This window comes from Platichthys flesus, chromosome 2 (genome assembly GCF_949316205.1).
Source record: "Platichthys flesus chromosome 2, fPlaFle2.1, whole genome shotgun sequence".
Lineage (NCBI taxonomy): Eukaryota > Metazoa > Chordata > Actinopteri > Pleuronectiformes > Pleuronectidae > Platichthys > Platichthys flesus.
Window position 1 is genome coordinate 23,737,747 of NC_084946.1, and position 20,316 is coordinate 23,758,062.

Here is a 20,316-nt window from a genome sequence, read left to right on the forward strand (position 1 = left end):
TTGTATTTTGATTTTTCTTTATTGTACAAAGAAACAGTGAAATTTACTGAGGCTGCTGTCCTCTGCCACGTCCAAAGCCACCCCTCTGCAACAGAGAGCTTCTGTCAGTTCATCACTCAAACCAGGTTTATTAGAAAAATCAAGTTTGATAACTGCACTAAAAAAAATGTAGCTTTCCTGATGTTCCTTAATTTAAACAGTTTAAAACTACAAATATAAAAGAATATATTTGATTTTTAAGTTCTGTAGATATCAAGTCTTATTTCCCCCGACAGAACAAAGTCCATAATTTACATGTAGGCAAAAACACTTTGCAAAAATTCCCCCATAAACAAGATCAAGAAAAGTACTTACGAACTGGAACTCTGTTGCAGCTCCTGCACCGGCCTCTGCTTTCTTGTCAGAACCAGCTGATGGAAGAAACATGAACAAGTCAGACAATGACATTCAGCAATTCACACATACAGCACAGAGTTTAAACGTGTTGTATTAAAACCAGCCCTGCAACTGAAGGATTCCTCATTCATCTATTGGTTTATAAAAGTCAAAATATCTGACAGACTAAACTAAAGTCATTTTGAGAATTCAGTTCAACTTGTACAATCCAAGCACATAAGATGAAGAGGATAATTATTATGGGATAGAATACGTACGAGGTGCGGCGGATCGCCTGTATGTGTCTCTGTCAGCCTCCCCACGGTTAAGGCGGGCTGGCCTCTCTCCCTCCATTCCTGAAACAAGAAAAGAAAAACACATTCAATTTACACTTTGATCAGAAATTGGTGTGAGAATTAATCTTCTCTATGGATGTTTGTTAAACCCCTATGATTTTTTTTTAATCACTGAAATAAAGATGAAGCATCTGCATTAGTAACCAGAACTTAAGGAGAGATCATTGACCAAACCACTAACTGCAGCGTGAACAATCTGCTTCCTGTTCACACCAGCAAGCACATGACCAGTGTGACATGTGATTGCAGCATGTTAGTACGCACAGACATTATTACTGTCAGTTAAAATCTTTTCTCACAGATTCATCATTTGTTTTAAAATGTTTCAAATTAAAACTATAAGCGTGAATGCATCCAGAGATTTAACTGGTGGATGAACCATCTACATGAAACAACTGGACAGAATCAGAGTTGGTGAAGTCAACACTAAGCCACGGCTGCAGTTCTTTCTCTATGTGTGGTTAAGCTCTTTGGTATGTTCCCACTCAGCAGGGTTACATCAGCACCTATTGGCCTGTTGTGTAGCTGTGTCAGATTCCACAATTACCATCAGGGTACAATGATTTTAATGTGTTCTGAACAGAGCAGCATTAATGCAACAGTATGTGTGAAGTCGTCACTGCCTGTATTCTGTAGATTGAGATATTGGCTTTTCAGAAACAACACAACTGACCAGAGCCACACAACGTATACACAGGGGCACTTACCCTTGGGCCTGGGCCTTGCGGCCTCAGGGCGGGTCTGGCGGCGCAGAGTGGCGGGCACGATCTCTGGGGGCAGGTGAAGGAAGTCTCTCAGGTACTGGATGCCCTCATTGGTGAGGTACCAGTAGAAGTGACGCCAGGCAAACTGCTCCTTGACGTACCCACAGGACTTCAAGGACTGAGGGAAAACACACATCACAGTATTAAAACACTGGGCAGATGCTAACACTCCAAATCACAAAGTCTGTTGATACAAAGGATCTTCTAAGTCCTGAGTATTCTCCCTGACGTGTAAATAAAATGAATCTTCACCTTCATGCATTTGTGTCCTTTACTACATCAAGGTGGTCCCACATGCCCTGCCCCCCCCCCCCCCCCCCCCCAGCAGCGCCACTGCACTGAAGTGACTCTGCTCATCTGCTGTTTTCAAATTGCTGACACTTAGAACTGATCATGTTTAAAAACCTGCTGAATTCATATTAATGTTCGTGGAAAACCGGACGTTGCTTCTTCTGCAACAATGAAGTTAAAACATTGTGTTGTGTCATAATCTGCAGGAGGAACTTCTCTTGTCCCCATGAGTGTGTTTGTGTGTCTGCTTGTCTCCTTAACTCACAAACTGATAATCACATGCATTAAGTTATCTATGATGACGGATCGTTTTGGTCACTTTTTGTAACTCTGACTTCCTGAATGTGTGCGTCACGTTACTTGTTGTGTAGCAGGTTTAAAAACACGTGTCCTATAAACTCTTAAGTGATTCAAACTAAAAGTATCTGTGTCCTAATAACATGTGATCAGAGATGATGTTTATGGTTAAAGTGTTAAGCTGGCAAAGCTCAGAAGGGGGTTGAGGAGGAAGCAGACCCTGACAGAGACACAGGACGACCGGAACTTTAATGTGTGTGTCTGTCCTGATCCTGGTTGTTATAACTATTCAATTAAGGAACATTACTTAAAACAACATGATTAGAGTGATGATCTGTCACTTCATCATCGTCCACGTCTGCATCCTGGTGCATCCAAGAATGGAGACATTTCCACACCTCTAGTTTTGACATGGCTACAATCCATTTCCCATCTTATTTTCTGCTAATACTCCACGTGAATGAAAAGTGAATTGATATTACAAATAGTTTACCCGCCAAAGAACACCCCACATTAAAATGTACCTTAACATAAGCATGTTTTCCTGTCACAGCTAAACTCAGCAACGTTCTGTCAAATGCACCAGAGTTGACCCTTCATCCTCCTCGCTCCCTCACCTGCATCGCTTTCATCACATGAAGGTTGGGCACGTTCTTGTCCGTGAGCTCGGGGTGGTTGGGCAGGTGGACGTCTTTCTTGGCCACCATGACGCCCTCCTTGAAGAGCAGCTCATAGATAGCAATGCGATTCTTCTTGGGCATCAGCATCTGAGAAGAGAGGAAACGGGTTCAGCGTCACAGAGTCCACACGCAGCATGCTAACGGGCTAGCGCACCTAGCTTGATCGAGCTAGCGAGTGAGGGAGACGGTGCAGAGACGCTACAGGTTAATGCTTGATTAGATAGAACATGTATGTGAACCTTAATAGAGTAACGTCCCTGAAAGACACTTTAATAAACGGTAACGCTGCTGGAGGAGGCCTGTGTTTCAAACGAAAAAAAATGGTGGCCAGTTCGTGAAGCATCACTCAGGATGACTGCTCCACTTCTAACTTTAATATCCGCCGTTTAAAAACATTTGGAGCTGAAATACTCGAACGTTTCCCCGCGTGACATTAAGATCAGTCGAACCTTTAACGTTACAGTTTCATAGAGACGCAGATGAAGCAGATTTATTCAGATTTAAATCGCCGGGTCTTTCTTTACCTTTCCACTTGTAAGGGGACCGGAGCCGGAAGGAACGACAGTAGTCGGAGGGAAAGGGTTATTGCCTGCGCTCGGGCTCGGAGGGGAGTTGCTGCCCCCTGCCGGTATGGAGGAACACGCTGTCTGAACGATGTAATAATCTCCAAAGAGAGAAACTGGAAAAAATTATATCTTTATTTAATTTTATCTATTAGTGAATATCAAACAAAAACCACACGTATCATTCTAAATTTTCATCCGTATTTCACAAACTAAGCACAATTCATCAACCTTATCCAAACAAAGCCTAAAGGTCATTCTTTAGCAGTTTAGTTTGGATGGTTTAAGGAATGCTATGTACATCTTTACTATTTTATAAATTGATTTATTTTTTAATTAGTTCTGGATTATTTTGTTCTAATTGTATGTCAGGGTAAAACGTTACCAGTATAATTTCCACGATTTACATCCCTTGAGTTACAAATAGAAACAGATGTAGGTCAGTATCCTATTATATTTCCTGTCAGAAAAACAAATTGTTGAGGTGGTGCATTTTTGACAGTCTTATTTTGAGGAGTTGAAATTGTGTCCAGGTCCAAAATTGTTTATGGTCTAATAATTCAGATATTGACCATATATTTCCTGAAACTACTATTTACAAAATAAAGACTTAATCAATTTTTTTACACTATTTAATACTTTTCATTAACATATTTTCTTTGTGCTGTCTTTAACAATAAAATAAAATATTTATTTTTTAAATTGGCCCAAACCATACAGCGTTTGTTTTGAAAGAGCTTCCGGGAAGTCATCTGCTCATCACGGCTGCCTTGACGCGAGCTGCCCGGACCATCCCCCATCTGGCGGCTCCTTTCAGAGCATTCACCGGCGGGGAGAGGACGGAGGCTGAGGCTGCGGATGAAGACAATGATAACATCTTAAACAACACACGCAGGAGCTGGATTACATCTTCACACCGGTATGTGTCTCTTTCTATTCCGTGTCCACTGCTGGTTTGTTGTTGGTCCAATAGGTTCATTCAAAGCTTCTTATATTGCTGAACGGTTACAAACCCTTTCGATGAGAGGAGGCATCTGTTAACCACTGATGCTGCAGAGGAGACACAATTAAAAGTCCATGATATCAACAAATGAATAGATTTGAGAAGGAAAGTCTGATGATTAAGTCTCATTTTGGCTTCATGTTTGCACAGGAACATCCTGCAGTTTAGGGTGAGCTGCAGGAGATGCAACTCAAACCACAGCCAGACTGTAAACTCCTGCTTTGTGACACAACTGATACAAAATAATGCGATGCAGTGTCAGTTTGACTTGTGAAAACTGCATTTAGCAGCACGTGCAGTGTGGAATAAAGCTGTGATGCAGAGAGGAGCCGGCTCAGGCCGCAGCAGAGCACAGGGAGGGATGATGTCCATAAAGTCTGTGCAGAGGAAATCCTGTGTTTCCTCCACACCAGCACATTTCTCTGATTTATGGCCGGAGTAGAGCAGCTGGTGGTGGATCAGGTCAGAGCTGCTGGGAAGTGGCGACCTCCATCTCTCACTGAGAGCGAGCTCTGTCCACGGTTCTGAACTCGGATGGGCTTAAAACCTCAAAGACACACAATGAGCATGAATTGACTAAACATAGAGACACCAAACGTCTTTGAAATGTATGAATTAGCTACAACGAAACAAAAGATGAACATAAGACATACATTTTCAAACGAAATGACCATAATATACACAAACAATTACACAATCTAAATAGCAGCTACAAACTGACACAAAGGGATCACAGAAAGAAACTAAACAACAACAAAAATACACATAATAAACAACACAAAGACATAAAACAACAATATAAAGACACACAAAGATCACAAATTGACTTCAAATAACACCAAATACAAAATTGACCAAAGAGCTACTAGAGAAACTGAGTGACCACAGGAAAACGCAAATAACAATAAAAAGCCACAAAACCAAACCTTTGGATTTCAAAGAGACACCAAACAATGATAAAGTGACTTAATTCAGCTACTAAATGACAAACAATAACAACAACAACAACCCACAAAACTTTGAAGAGCTAGAAGAAACACAAAATGATGACAGGAAGACACAGAATAACAACAAATACACACAGAGGGAACAGAAATTTAGTTAATACTTTGATACAATATGACCAGGAAACAACAACAAAATATGCAAAACAGCTAAAAGGCGCACGCACACAATGATCACAGCCACACAAATCCTCTGACTCAGTTTGTTTGCAGACTGAATATAAATCCACCGGCCTCCTGTAAATGTTTGATAGATGAAATCATCTCGTCTCGTTTCTGTTCATCGAACTCATCAACCTGCAATAACGCGTCTAGAACAAACACTCTCCTGCTTTCAGGAACCATTTAGAAACATTGTGAGTCAGTGAAGTGTTTTTCTCATGAAACACAAACACAGTCATCCCAGTGCTGGACAAACTTCTGCTTTATTTCATGGAAACCTCATCGCTAAGTGGACCTGTGTGTGTCCCTGCTTTTATTTGAGCGGGTGTCTAATTGGTTAAATCCATGTGACACATTAGAAGCTCTCATTCCATTTGCTGCCCTCCTGTCTGTTCATGGAGGAGCAGTGACAGATGAGGTGTCATTGGTAATGCAATTAATTAGACTAAACCCTAAATCCTTTCTTTCTTTCTTTCTCTGTATAAATAAATTTGACCAGGTTATTCCCAGCGGGGCAGAGACACACAGTTTGCATTAAATTTCCATTTGTTGCTACAAGGCTGGCACGTGACATCTGGTGCTCACCAGCCACTCCTGACATTAGATAATTGAAAGAAAGCAATTATTCTTCTCCACACGTCCCTTTAGCCTCTGTCATGGCCTCAGACCTCCACAGCATCACGTCTGGGTTGAGGTCAATACAAATTAAACATTCATTTTTTATCTCAGCTCTTCTGAGAATTACTACAATGTTGAATAGACTTAAAGAATATTTAACAAACTCACGCTGGAAAACGTAACTTCCAAATAAGAGTATAATTCCTGGCTCCAAATCGAGAAAAAGTGCTTTCTATATAAGTAATATTGTATTGACTCAAACGTTTTATTACTTGAATGAATGATGCATGTCATTAGGTTTAAGTGCTGCACTTACGTCATGTGGTGGGGGAAGCCCTGATGGAGACATCATGTGAGTCGGCTCACACTGACTTCAGGCCCCGACTCCAATGAGCTTCGTCACGGTTCACACTGTCGTCATCATTATGGACAGAAACTGTTTTATCTTCCAGTGTCAGCCAGTCTCCATCAAGTCTGTGTTCTACTGGTTATGCTTCTTTTAAAACTTTCAGAAGTTCATTTAATTTAATGCATCGCTTCAAATCAAAAGACTTTGAAGTTATACTTAATGTTAAATGAGTTTTATATTTATATTAAATTAATGAGATAAACTCAATTCCACCGTTTCTCTGTATGATCCTCGTATTGTATGTAAAATCAAACTCGGAAGCTGATGATTGACACGGTTGAAAGGATCCTACATCCAGGATCAGAGGCTCGTACTTATCAGCCGGGTGGTGAGAGAACTGGGCTTTTGGCTTTGGCTCGAACGTGAAGGTAACTGGAGCCTGAGATAGGATCCTCTCAAGGCATCATGGGAAAAAGGCAGGGCTGCATTTCCTGAAAGGCCTCAGGGGGCCGCATCCCATGGTCTCCTGTCTGTCCAGCTGAAACCACACATGATTAGACTCAGGGCTTTTTCACTGTGTGATGGTGTGATCCTGTAGGGAAACTGGCAGAGGTGTCTTTATGTGGCGGTTTAGGATCAGATAATACTTAAGAAAGCAGTCGTTTTGTTTTGCAAATAGACATAAAACACAATTATGATGGTCAGTTTTCTTCTTGTATAGTAATTTGGACTTGCCATTATTATATAAACACTCCTGTCTTTGGATATACAAAAAGTACCCAAACACAAATTATTTGTCTTGGTTTTCAAATCCAATTGATGTTAAGCGCTTTCACCCCAAAGATGAATCAGCAAATCATTCATGACATGCAAAAACTTTTATATTTGGCTCACATTTACTTTTTCAAGTGGAGGTTTCTGGAAACGCTGCTGGTCCAGTTTTAGTTTGAAAAACTCTTGGGTTGCTATTTTTGTTTGGATGGACAGAGACTCTGCTGGAGACGATGATGCAGTCACCTATATTCACCACAAAGACACACAAAGGGACAACAAAGACAAAAACCTGAGCAACTAACTGCAGAGTTGACAACCTGCTTCGTAATTAGATCTGCATGCACATGACGGAGATCATTTCCATTTTAACAACAAAAACATGCACTGGTGTGGACGTAACCTTAAAAACATCTGTCCAGACACTGATTAAAAAAAAACCTGCTTATGTGTCTGACTCTGCACCGAGCTGACAGATCCTGAATCAGCAGAATTTAGCCAGCAGGTTTAACGGAGTAGATCAGCAGCTTCATGCCAACACACCCTATATATTTACCTCTTATATTCTGAGCTTTAGCTGAGTACAGGTCTCTAGAGAAGCTATAGTGAAACACGAAAGAGCCTCTCTAGAGTCAGTTTGGTTTGTCTGCTCTGGGCTACCGTAGAAACATGGCGGTGCAACATGGCGGACATCTTTAAAGATGCTACTGTAGCTGTAAAGGTTTCAATCCAACATATGTTAGTTTCAGTTGATTATACACTAATGAAAATGTAATTATGAATATTATATTTATTTTTCTGCCAGTAGATCGCCTCAAATAACAAACTACACAATAAACCTGCAAGGCCTCTTCTAATATTTATACACTGTCTTCATTTTTAATTACCTGGTTGCTGCCAATACTTCAGACGCACAGATGGTTCTGCTGCCAAACAAACTGAAGTCTTCTTACCCTTCAACCGCTTTGGTCGTTAAAAGTCAAAAACTCATTATTTTTATTGTCATTACAGACTAAGTTTCAACGTGCCTCAGCCTCGTGTGTCTGCTGGAGAGAGTTTCAGTCAAAGTCATTGTGGGTCCGCGTCACGTGTCGTGCATGTTTCCTCTTTGCGGAGCGTAATAAAGCAGTGTGTATCTCCGGGGGCATCTCTGCAGTATAGATGGTGCATCGCAGAAGCCATCTAGCAGGAACAAGGGAGGCTATTAGAAGTTGCTGGCTGCAGGTTTGCTTCGGTCCTCCGAGGCTCCGGCGTGTCAGATTTATTGTGTCGGTGAAATGCTTCCGAAACAAATGAGGCGGAAGGATGTTTGAGGTGCTGTGTGCAGGACTTTGAGGGACTTTTAATTTGATTTGGATGTTGATGATTATTATTTTCACGAGTAATAGATGGGTAATTTGGCCGATTCATCTGTCAGATAACAGTGAAAACACAATCTCTTGAAGTTGATGGGCCTGAAGATGTTGTTTTTTAATGGCCTGTGTTGTTCCATGAGTCTAAAACTTGAAAATAATTTGTTTATTATCACACCAAGAACATAGGAAAGCTGCAAATCTCACAGAGAGGCAGAAACTTCTGTAAACATTCTAGTTTTGTTTTCAAAAACAGCTTAAAACAACACATTTTCAATCAATTGACTGATTGATTGACCCTTTAGGTTGAAGATGCATTTGTGTATTGATTCCAGCTGCACCCATTCCAACCTGACGTTTGTTTAAGGATTTCAAGTTAACCAACGTGGATTTAAAGAGGGAGGAAAACAAGCAAAATACCAATTAAACACATCAAGAGAAGAAGTTAAAGTTTGTCAATTGTTTCAGTTCAGATTTTTTTAGGTTAGAATAAGGTTAGGGTTGGGGAATGAATTATGTCAATGAGTGTCCTCACGACCACAGACAGTGCATCTGTGTTGATGGCTTTTCTACCTCTGTGTCCAATTCTAAATTTCAGTGGTTAATTCTTTACTGTTGAGGCTATATTACCCCTCAGAGTTTTCAAGTTGTTTATTAGCGGGTGCCAATTAACATCTAAGCGCACCCACCAAATCTCCTATTACCATATGTGATACATGCGTTTAAATTAGTTGAGCACTTCCACTTCCACCTCTTCCCTATTCGGCCTATCGGTGGATGGCAAACAAAGGAAATGGTACATAACTGCCATCTGTTTCCATCATAGGGGATGGGCTCCATGATGTACAACCTATGAAGGATCTCTACCTCTTTTACACAAAAGCCATCCATTTGATCATCGTATTTGCCCATAAAGTTTTCACTCTTTAGTAAACATAAAGAAGAAGAATCTGTAGTAGTTGCACCTGTATCTTGTCTGAAGCCAAACGGACGATCAACTGAAAAGGGAAAAACAAACTCTTGAAGAAGATTTTCCTGAAACGACCCAAAATGGACTCAATAAGCGAACTGGTAAGATTGTCTCGTTTGTCTTTTTTCAATAATCTTGGCAAGCCAGCTTTTCCCTGTTATTTTTCATTTCATGAAGAATTTGAATGCAGTTTTTTGGGTGCAGTTTATCCTTACCCTCAAAAAACTCAATAGATGTGGAGCCCAACACTTTAAAGGACTATTCATCCAAAAAGTATAATTCACTCATTATCTCCCCACCCCTACAGAGCAAACTGCTAACAGACGAGTTAGCACAGAGCAAACTGCTAACAGAAGAGTTAGCACAGAGCAAACTGCTAACAGAAGAGTTAGCAGAGAGCAAACTGCTAACAGAAGAGTTAGCGGAGAGCAAACTGCTAAAAGAAGAGTTAGCGGAGAGCAAACTGCTAACAGAAGATTGGATGGAGCAGAAAGACAGGAAGAAATCCAGAAAAAGAAGGAGGCAAAAGAACATCCAAGAGTTAGCAGAGAGCAAACTGCTAACAGAAGAGTTAGCAGAGAGCAAGCTGCTAAAAGAAGAGTCAGCAGAGAGCAAACTGCTAACAGAAGAGTTAGCAGAGAGCAAGCTGCTAACAGAAGAGTTAGCAGAGAGCATACTGCTAACAGAAGATTCAGGGGTGAGAAAGTTGCACATAGAGGATTGGTGGGAAAGCAAGCAGCAGAAAGATGATTGGATGAAGAGCAATCTTCCCACAAAGGATTGGATGGAGAGCAAGCTGCCCAGCACAGAATTTTGGCTGGGGAGCATGCGGCACACAGTGTATGGGATGGAGAGCAGGCTCCCCACAGAAGAATGGATGGAGAACAACTCGCCAACAGGAGATTGGTCGGAGAGCGACTCGGCCACAGAAGATTCGATCGAGAGCGACTCACCTGATTTATAATGCAGAGAAAACTAACAAACTACTAGGGCTTTTTCTTTTATCACATAATATTTTTGTCCAACAATGATCTGTCTCTGCAAACAAAAAATAAATATTTTGCTACAGTCAGCTTCCCTCTTCTATTAGTGCCTTTGTCTTTCAACCAACAGGTATTCTTTTCTTATATTATTTGTTTTCTGTGAGGGGACACACCTCTCCATTTATGTTAGTCTTTTCTCATTTGTTTATGTGCTCTGTTAACACATCGGTTTAAACTTCATTCCACCATGAGAGAGGGATCGTTCACATGTGTCTCTCTCTGAGGTTTCTACGGTAATATGTTTCCTCACTTGTTGAGGGTCAGGGGACAGGGGATGTGGCAACTTGTTAAGTCCTATGAGACAAATTGTTATTTGTAAATATGGGCTATACATTAGCATTTGATCATTTTTTTGTTTAGTTTGTTTCTTTCCTTCCACTTGCTGATGTACACATAGTGAACTGAATATTCTTACCCGTTGCTTCTCGAGATTGGGCCATTTTTCTGAGGTGAATTTATGATGCATTTTTGGGTCTTTGCCTATTCAATCAAAATACGATATTTAATTCATACCTCTTACCTGCATCCTGTTTCCTGTGAGTGGATCTCATTTCTAACAGCAAGAGGAGTTTTCATTCATCAGAACAACAACTGAGGCTTTTTGTGTAATAGGTTTATGGTTGAGTGTGTGTGTGTGTTTGTGTATGCACCTCTCATAGCTTTTAGCAACTGCAGTGAATGAGTCGCTGAATCTCGCCCCTCAGAGATTCCTGTCTTGTATCAGCTTCCCTCTGCCCGGGGCTCAAGCTGAGTGTCAGTGTGTTTGTGTGTGTTTGTGTGTGCACTGTGTCTCTAGCAGCTGAAACCTGGGGCTTCAATAAATGCCCTGTCTAGTCCGCTGCTCTGCACTGGGCATCAGAGAAATAAGAAGTTAGCGATTACAAGACAAAATGGGATGGAGCGCAGTGAGCACAGAGGTCCCTCCACACTTGTCCTGGAATATTGATTAAATTCTTTTAACCCTGGAGAACAAGAAATCGGTTCTTTGTTTCACAATCCAAGCCAAGTCTTACAGATGTGAGAGACAAGAGGAAGTGGTCTTATAGAACCAAAGATTGGTTGATTGGTTCGTAGAGCATATGAATGGAGATGTTGATTTAGTTGCCACCGGAATATTACTATGGTTTATATAAATATGATTACTAGAGTAAAGGCTATTGTGACATCTTCAGTTTTTTTATTTATCTGTTGAGCAACAGTCAAAAGTCCATTACAAATCATCTGTGATGAAACAAAGCACCAAGTCCTCCCTCTCTGGAGTTAAAGATTGATTATTTACTAATATCTAATAGTAGCCGACTAGTTGGCTGTTAACTGAATAATCAGTTAATCAACTTAGTGATGCAGCTTCAGTTGTCAAATATTTGTGTCTATGGTTGTACAAAAACAAGATTAATGTGTATATAAGTAAAACAGTCACTGTAATATATTTTATTTAATTTCCCTGGAATCCCAATATTTCCATCACGCAGAAAGCCTGATCATCTCCTTTAGGACGAGGAGCTACATCAGACCTGCAGCGTGCGCAGCAGTCGTAAATTACTTCCTGCAATAATAGAACCAAACACCGGGGTCAAATGAAGTCAGGCCTGTGGGGAGGAACATGATTAGATGACACACAGAGCGACGAGCATCTGTCCGCGTGGAGAGACAAGTGGCTTAATTTCTTTAAAGACTATTCAAGGATTCCAGGTGACAGGAGAGAGTCATGGCAGCGTGTTGTATCCTCCTGTTCGCCGCTCGTGTCGTACGATGAATGGAGAAGAGATTGGCTGCTTCAGCTTGAAGCTTTTGGCAAATATAAGAGGACACACACGCACACTTTGTCTGCTCTGACTCTTTTTATTGACAGCACTGCACCTATTTACGAAAGAGCTTTGTGGTTTTGTGTGTTGTTGGGATTCATTTGAATTTCTGGGAAAATTACATGTCCTGACCTAACTGGTTTCTTTGTTATTTGAATCCACGGGTGACGTTGGACAGCAGCAAATCTGTATTGATCGAGTGAATCAGTCTGTCTGTTTCCTCAGAAAGTAGGACTTAGACCACAGGGACCACTTGTTGGAAAGATGTTGTTTGGGTTAGGGAGGAACACATTCATTCTGGAGCAGCTCTGGATGAGGAGTCAGATCCAGGAATGTACCAGTATACCATCAAGTACCCGTCTATCGGGCAGAGTGTAGGGCCAAGGGATGACAGACCTGGCTTTTCTCTTTTCAGATCAAGGATTTATTCCAGGACTAGATTGAAAGACTTAGTTTACATCCATGCGACCAGGCTGTGGTTTGAAACGTCCGGCTCAATCTGAAACTGGCCACATGAATGTTTTGGCTGTGTAATCCTTGTCCATATTAAAACACCAGAGCACAGGACCACTCATGCACATTGGGCCTCTGTAAGAACAACTTGTCCTGCACATGTAAACAATTGTTTTATTGTAAAATGCAGAATTTAGCTACACAGCAGCTGTAACCGTGGACAAAGTCAAGAACTCTTGTAATAGGTTATCCATGTTGCGTTCTAGACTGGTAGCTGTGGATAATGCTGGTTGTTTTCTTGGGGAGGAGGCGGAACAAGCTTCTTGTGGAAGCTGTGGAAGCAGGAAAGAGGAGGGGAGATGCAAGCCATGAGTGATTTGGCCACCGAAGGGACGCCTACCAGACAATGGTGTGGTTAGAGGTTGCAGCAGCTGAGTAAAGGTTGGGTACCACCCGATGACATCAGCTCTTGGCTTGTTACATGGTTACCTCAGGAGGTAATCAGAGATTGCCCTCCAGCAGGTGTACAATGCGAGCACGGATATTAATGAAACAATCGAGCAGGTTTAGGGGAAGGATATCGGTGGATGTGTGCATTTTGGTGCTGATCCAAATACAAATCCAGTGAAATAAATGTGACCCTGTGAGGGCGGAGGTATTCTACTTGGTGACAAGGAATGTGTGTGACAAGGGAGAGCCCTTGGCCTCCACCCTTCCTTGCAGCTAGCTAATTATTGATGGACTAATACGCCTTCTCAGGGACCTGTCAAAGTTCAGTCTCGCAGTGTGTGTGTGTCATGGTTGCAGAGAAGCTCTTTAACTCTCGGTCTCAGGTGTCCATTCTCCTTGAAGCTGTCAGACAATTACTGGGAGTGACGCTGTCAAGGACCGAGCGGCCGAGCACCAGGTGACCGACCAGGTTCCGTAAAAACTGTTCCTCTGATCTGTAATGACACGTCTGGATGTTTGCTTCTGACTACGCTACAGTTAAATTAGCAGCCGGTGCAGCTCTTTACCTGAAAGTAACCACAGTGGAGAAAATCCTCTCAGATTCCGTTCACGTAGGACCTTGATCTGTGTCTTATCTGACGGAGGGTATGGATTTATTCTCTGTGTCTTTTTTGTGGCGTAACCTTGAACATCCCCTGGAACATTTACACAAATAAGAAGCATCCAGCTCCCGTCTTTTATTTGTCTTCTTGGCTGTCGTTGCTCATCTGAGTTTCTGTTTCCTGTTTGGCCTCCGAGTTAGCGATCACCTTTTTTGCGCTCTCTAATCGATTAGGCATTGATTGCACTGTAAATGGCTCTATCTGATAAAAAACAGGAATGTTGTTCACATGGGTTAGTCAGCATGTGCTCAGCAGTTGTATTCTTGAAGCTAGATGAATATCGAAGAGAAAAAGGAACGATTATCAGCTTCCCCACCGTCGGGCTGACGTGGATTTGACAAATAGTTTTTCTAGCTAGTTGATTTACATTTCTTTTTACAGTGCATTCTCTCGTTGGACTCTCTCTTCTTCATGTATACAGTTACACATGTTTATATAAGGGAAATGCACAACAGCAGCACTTCTTCCACTGGTGGTTATTAAGCAATACCACCCGAGCAGCAGAGGGATGTTTCAGCATCGCCTCTATTTATGATGATATCACATCTGTTGATCTGTGCAGATTCTAACAGTTCCACCTTCACATTTTGTATTGTCCTGCAACATTTGTTATTTGCAGCCGAGATGACAGATGAGGAAGCAGAATATGTTTTTCAGAGCTGGAATTGTTTACCCTTTGTTTATCGCAGCAGTATCAGTGGTGATATTATTGTCTGTGAAAGCTGGGGATAGCATATTGATTCATAAACATAAACACACAATAACGTCACATTTGAAATGAACTCTCCGACTGCTGTGAAGGTCAGATTGCTTTGTAGATTAGAGCCCGAGCAATTTATCAGGGGGATGATAAAAATCAGCCGATACGAACCTTTCAGAGAGATAGTGGTTTATGTGAGCAGATATGAAAACCATTGAAAAATGCAGAAAAGATGTATCTATTATGTTTCCATTAAAAATTACGTTTATTTTCGTAGTTCAAGTTTATATATTGGTTGTATTTTGTGTTTTATATACATATATATATAGTTATTTTAATATAGTTTGGCTAAAATGTAAAATATCATGACGCACAGTGCATAAAACACACAAACTACAGCTCCTTTACATCACCCTCTTTGTTTCATGATCTAATTGTGTTGAAAATGACATGAGATTACCTCAAACCTTAAAGAGTTTCTCCGTGTGAGTCAGCTCGGTCGTCTCACCTATCTGTTTACACAGCAGTGTGAATTATTGATGAATGGGCCTCTATATATAGGAGCTGAATCTGATGAGGGCAGCAGCGGCATCACACTTTGTCCTGAGGGAAAGAAAGTGCTGCATTTTGAATAATGTGGCCGAGATGTGTTTGTGCTCGGTGGGTAAATCCACGGACACTTGGAGAGGATGTTGCGTCTGGGTCGTGGATATTTGAGGATGAAAAAGCTTCCATGTGATGTCAGGACCGTAGACATAAAAAGACGGACGACATGACAACTGTTGCCAAAAGTGAAGCCAAAGCCCTCACGATTGCCCCCTGGTGGCTGGCACCAGGATAGTTCATAAACCCTGTCTGCTCCAGGTTAGCGGATGGGACAAAACCAAAAGAGTTTAGTTTCCACAAGATAGTTTTCAATTACTATAGGTAGTTCTCATGAAGTGTTCATGTTTCTGATAAGCTTGGTTTTAATTTGTTATTTGATGCTATAAAAACATCATGATTGACAGCTGAGAATGACTGATGATTGGTTGTATTTGCGTTACCTTGCTACCTTGACTTCACCCCCTCAACACCACAATGCAGATCCCAATTGTGAAAGATGGCGCTTTTGTATCTGGGATATTCTGGCTTTATTTTTGGACATTAGTCTTCATCTATTAGGCTGTCTTCCACTTATATTGTTAAATCTACTTAAGAGGACTCTTTGAAAATATAGATTTACTGGTGCTAATATGATATTTGAATGTTGGCGTTAACCACTACTTGCAAGAAAATAATTCTGTCAGAGATATGATTCAAAAATACAAACTATAATCTAAAAAGCCAATAAGTCCTGACTTTAAAAAACACTGGATCCTTCATTTACCACAATGCAACCAAATCCCCTCACGCTGATCACAACGTCATCTGCATCCTCCTCCTCCTCGTCACGTCTGTCCTCCTCCTCACCTTCAGCAAACTGCTCGGAGGGACGATCAGTTAAAAGAGACAATCTGTCGTCCCCTGTGGTCTCACGGGGACAGTGGGGTTGTCAGGGAGGTCACAGTGGCCGACCTCCTCCCTCGGTTTTTCTGTAGCAGTTTTAAGAAAAACACAGGATGTTGTTGATAATGGCCGAACTTTAAAATGAGGGGAATCAACCTGGTGAAACGTCTCAGTAACTTCCTTCTTCCTTCTAACAATGGTTTTGTTCATGAATCTCATTGATTTATACATTTATTTGTTTGTTGTCTTACTTCTACGTGCCATAAAGTAGTGCAGCTTCAATTTTGATCGGAACTTTATGACGAGTTGTGTAATTATTAATCACTTTACGGCTCTGTGTCAACAGCACAGAGATGCTCTCTGACCTTTCATGCTCTATCTGAACCGTTCAAGCTTTATCTGTCCCACAGTCACCTCCGCCCTTCGAATGCTCCACTTCATATGTCGTAACCTTCCATAACTTTAGTCTCCAACCGGCTGGCGGCTGGAGGAAACCGTGGTGTAGAGAGACGGAGGAAGTTTAAATCTGAAAAACTTCCTGGTATTTTTGACACCTAGAAACTGAGCACAACCATTCACTAATAGTATTAGGTAACCAGTCTTCAGAGTTGGACTTTTGCTGGAGCTGCAACTCTCTCGCTCTGCTCATTGAACCCCCCCACACGTCCACACTACAGCATCTCACCCACCTGCCCTACTCCCCCCTTTATAGCTTCCACCCCCTGGCCTGCTGCTCTGTCTGAGCCTGTCAGCCAAAGCACCACAGGATTATCCCTCGCTCATTGAGAAAAACACACACACACACACACACACACACAAACACACACACTCAGTCTTAACCTGCAGAGTGCTCTTTGGTCCAGCAGTTCTCAGATCTCACATCAGGGTGACCGGCTCCTCTTCTGCTGCTCTGCTCATTGATGCTCCAGCCAGTCAGAGAGGACGGCAGTGAGCAAAACCAAAAACGTATACAGTAGAGGAGGCGAGGAGGAGGAGGAGGCGAGGAGGAGGAGGAGGAGAGGGGAGGAGGAGGAGAGGGGCTGTCTGCCAGAGGAGCCCACGTGTCTCTTTTCTCCTAGCTGTAGCCTTAGCCGCTGTTCATGGAGGACCAGGGGTAAGCTTTTGTTGCTTTCTGCAGAGGGGCTGCGTTCTCCCTCCTTCTCTCTCTCTCTCTCTCTCTCTCTCTCTCTCTGGGAGCCTTTTGTCTCCGGGGTTGTGATTCTCTAGACCGGTCGATGCTGCGAGGTTGTGGTGATGTGTTTTTATTTTTATTTTGTTTATGTCAGTGCACTTGTTTCAGAGGGATGGGGGATTCCTGGTGCTCTTGTTTGTGAGGATGTTGAGGCTGCAGAAGAGGAGACAGAGTCAGGAACGAATCAAAGAAGGGACATGGGGCTAAAGCTTGGATGGTGCTCCCAATGTTTAGGTTTTTTTGTGTGGATGTGGCCGTTGTTTGTATACATTGAATAACTCACTGGACACAGTCTCCTCTAAATCAGAAATACAGTCAGATTCCTGTCTCACTTGTTGGTTGTGATGAAAAGTGGAAGAAGCCAGTCAGCGGTTGTTTTCCTGCCTTTTATCTGAAGCTCTCCCCTGAACAAAAGCCCCCTCTCTGCGTGTTGCTAATGGATTAACCAAGCATGATGAGCACCCACCTCTCCACCCCGCGCTCCAAGCTACGGTTGGTTGTGCCCAAAGCTTTCAGATGAGATTTCCTCTGATTGACTGGATTTTTTTAGATATTTTCTCATCACTTCATTGAGAAAAGTGTTGATCCATCCGTCGGTTCACGTTTGACCCAAATACCCACACAGCTCGGGCCCCTCCCCCTGACCTCCTATCACAACACAGCCCCGCTCCTTCGCTCTCTATTGTTTTGGTGTGGTGTCTCTTCTGGATCCAACTCTTCTTCATCCGCAGCTTTGTCCGTGTCAAGGGTTTTTGTCGATAAAGAGATAATAACATTCTGTTACTAATCAAATAACGGTTTAAGTTTTGAATTTACCATAACAAATTTACAAATCAAACAAAGTGGAACCACCAGCACCACAAAACCTCACCCATTAACATGTTACATATATTTCTAAACAAATTCTAAATTTCTGAAACAGGTTCCAGTAAAGAACCCATCACATTTAGGCACTTTCTTTAACAGTGCATGAAAGGGCACTTTTCTATATTCTCACTGATTTCCAGGGGGAATAATTCATGGATCTACAGATTTCAGTCAAAATATCATTTCATATAGTATTTGAAGAACGATAAAAAAATAAAAGCAGTTTTATCTGGTCATCTCCTACCAATTATGATTTGAACGTACTTTGTGATCCTGTGACAGTTTAATGGTTTAGTACCTTCGTGAAATTGCTGTCAGGCTCTTATTATAGTCTGTCTGTGTCTTTTATGACATTTTACACAGATTCTTTGATATCATACACTTCACTGCCGTCTTGATCGTCTTTGTGACTTTGAAAATCAATCAGTCTTTTCTTGTTGAACCTTTTTGGTCTCTTTGAGGTCCCTCTGAGGTTGTTCGCCATCTATTTCTGATCGTAATTAAGTACCTAAAGTTGATTTACCTTCCCCAGAGCTAGTTTGTTTCTTTGTTAACTTTTTCGGAAGTAATTTTATTTTTCAGCGTCTCTGTAGCAGTTGTTCATCTCTTAGTGGTTTTGCATCTCTTTGTGGTCCCAGTGGTTGTTTTGCACCTTTTAACACATCAGTTTCTACATCTCTTTCTGGTCATTTTGTGTCTTTGTAGTCGTTTTCCAAAACAAACTGTCTCTTCAAAGACGACCTCTTGACCCCATGCACAGCAGCCTGTTCAGTCAAACATAGATGGATAAGTAGGTGACACAGGGAGGTGGACATATAGATCTGATCTTTTTGGATGAATGAAAGACACACAGTCTCTTCTTAACATCATAATTTGCCTCCGAGTTGCATCAGGTTGATTTTCATCTGCAGTGGTTTTGTTTTACGTTTTAATTGAGAGACCCTGTAGCAGCCAAAATTACAAATATGTTCAATCACAAAGAATCTGGGCCGTGAACAGAGGTAAATTATCGAATAATCTTCACTTGCCTTCTAAGCATTGAGCAGTTAATATTTCACAATCTGATTTCCCCCCAGTTACATAAATACTTCCCCTCCTCTAATTAAGATTAAAACTGTGACGTTGTGATCACAGGAGCTGCAGAAATAATTACTCAGTCTGGAAGTTATGCGACAAAACCAAAAGCGTGTTTGGTTTTTACAGCGACATGGACATGGTCCTTGTGAGCTCCGATCCCGAGACGATAGTTAATGCCAGGTTGTTTTCTTATAACCAGATTGCTCAGCTCAGGAGGTGTTTATGTGCCTCACGTCTCCTCCTCTGTGTTCACACTCCTCCGTGCTCATCTTCTCTTCTTCTCTTCACAGTGCATGAGGAGCGTCACTCTGCTGCAGACCGCCACAGCCTGAAGCCTTCCTGCCAAATCCGGGACCATGTCTGGAGTGTTCGAGGAGCCCGGCAGCCAGGAGGAGACCACAGACAGCTTCTGGGAGGTGAGGAAGCAGCGGGTGGGGGGACACACACACACACACACACACACCTTTTTGACAGATTAGACCCGACTGGGAGCTGACACTGACGAGAGATGAACTCCCTCTGAACCTGCTCTATCTGGGGGGGGGGGAGAACACACATAGAGGTCATTCATCAGCTGCGTGTCGGCACAGGTTTGAATGTACACGTCTGTATGTAGCAACAGCTTCATGGTTAGTGTGTAATCACAAACACACACCTCGGAGTCTGATCTATTTACAGCACCCACCTGTAGCCAGAAAATAAGGGAAATGGCTGATTATGCATCGCTCTATCCCAGATGTTGTGTCTGCGGCTCTCGATGAGTCTGAACTCAGTTTCCTCAGGTCTTATTTGACACGTCTCCGCCCTTATTGGGACAGTTTGAAGAGGTTTTGATTTGTCGTTGTGTCCTTGTTGCTTTTCTCACCTTTGGTTTGTGGATTTGTGTCTCAGTTTATTTGAGTTTGTTATTTGCTGCAAATATGTTTTGTAGTATCCAGCATACTAACACACACATTAGTATGTTTACTAGTATGTTTACTACTCCTCGTGTTTATATGACCAGGTTTTTAGACATGGCCTTTGC

General features: G+C 42.0%; 2 protein-coding genes across 4 annotated transcripts in view; one reads left to right on the forward strand and one right to left on the reverse strand.

Annotated features, from left to right (window-relative positions):
- rps10 (ribosomal protein S10) lies at positions 1 to 3,398 on the reverse strand. The gene is made up of 6 exons (XM_062407069.1): positions 3,288 to 3,398; positions 2,701 to 2,850; positions 1,439 to 1,613; positions 654 to 731; positions 355 to 410; positions 1 to 85 (listed from the first exon to the last, which is right to left on the reverse strand). Exons 2-6 carry the CDS (start codon positions 2,848 to 2,850, stop codon positions 44 to 46), a joined length of 501 nt encoding a protein of 166 aa, XP_062263053.1. The 5' UTR covers positions 3,288 to 3,398; the 3' UTR covers positions 1 to 43.
- Positions 2,860 to 20,316, forward strand: part of pacsin1b (protein kinase C and casein kinase substrate in neurons 1b) — a 26,114-nt gene continuing 8,657 nt past the window's right edge. Inside the window, exons 1-3 of one of the 3 annotated variants that reach the window (XM_062407043.1) lie at positions 2,860 to 2,967; positions 4,047 to 4,245; positions 19,583 to 19,708. In XM_062407043.1, the coding sequence (XP_062263027.1) occupies positions 19,649 to 19,708 (60 nt within the window). In that variant the 5' untranslated portion in view covers positions 2,860 to 2,967; positions 4,047 to 4,245; positions 19,583 to 19,648. Of the gene's footprint in view, positions 2,968 to 4,046; positions 4,246 to 13,644; positions 13,776 to 19,582; positions 19,709 to 20,316 lie in introns of those variants that run through there. The other 2 variants (XM_062407049.1, XM_062407058.1) reach the window with 2 other exon arrangements.

Bases quoted from the DNA above. Each gene is read 5' to 3' on its own strand.
- rps10 (XM_062407069.1), bottom strand. From the start codon at position 2,850: ATGCTGATGCCCAAGAAGAATCGCATTGCTATCTATGAGCTGCTCTTC. The intron at 1,614-2,700 runs GTGAGGGAGCGA...GTTTTCCCTCAG, and splicing joins ATGTGATGAAAGCGATGCAG to TCCTTGAAGTCCTGTGGGTA. The intron at 732-1,438 runs GTAAGTGCCCCT...TTCTTGTTTCAG, and splicing joins CGCAAGGCCCAGGCCCAAGG to GAATGGAGGGAGAGAGGCCA.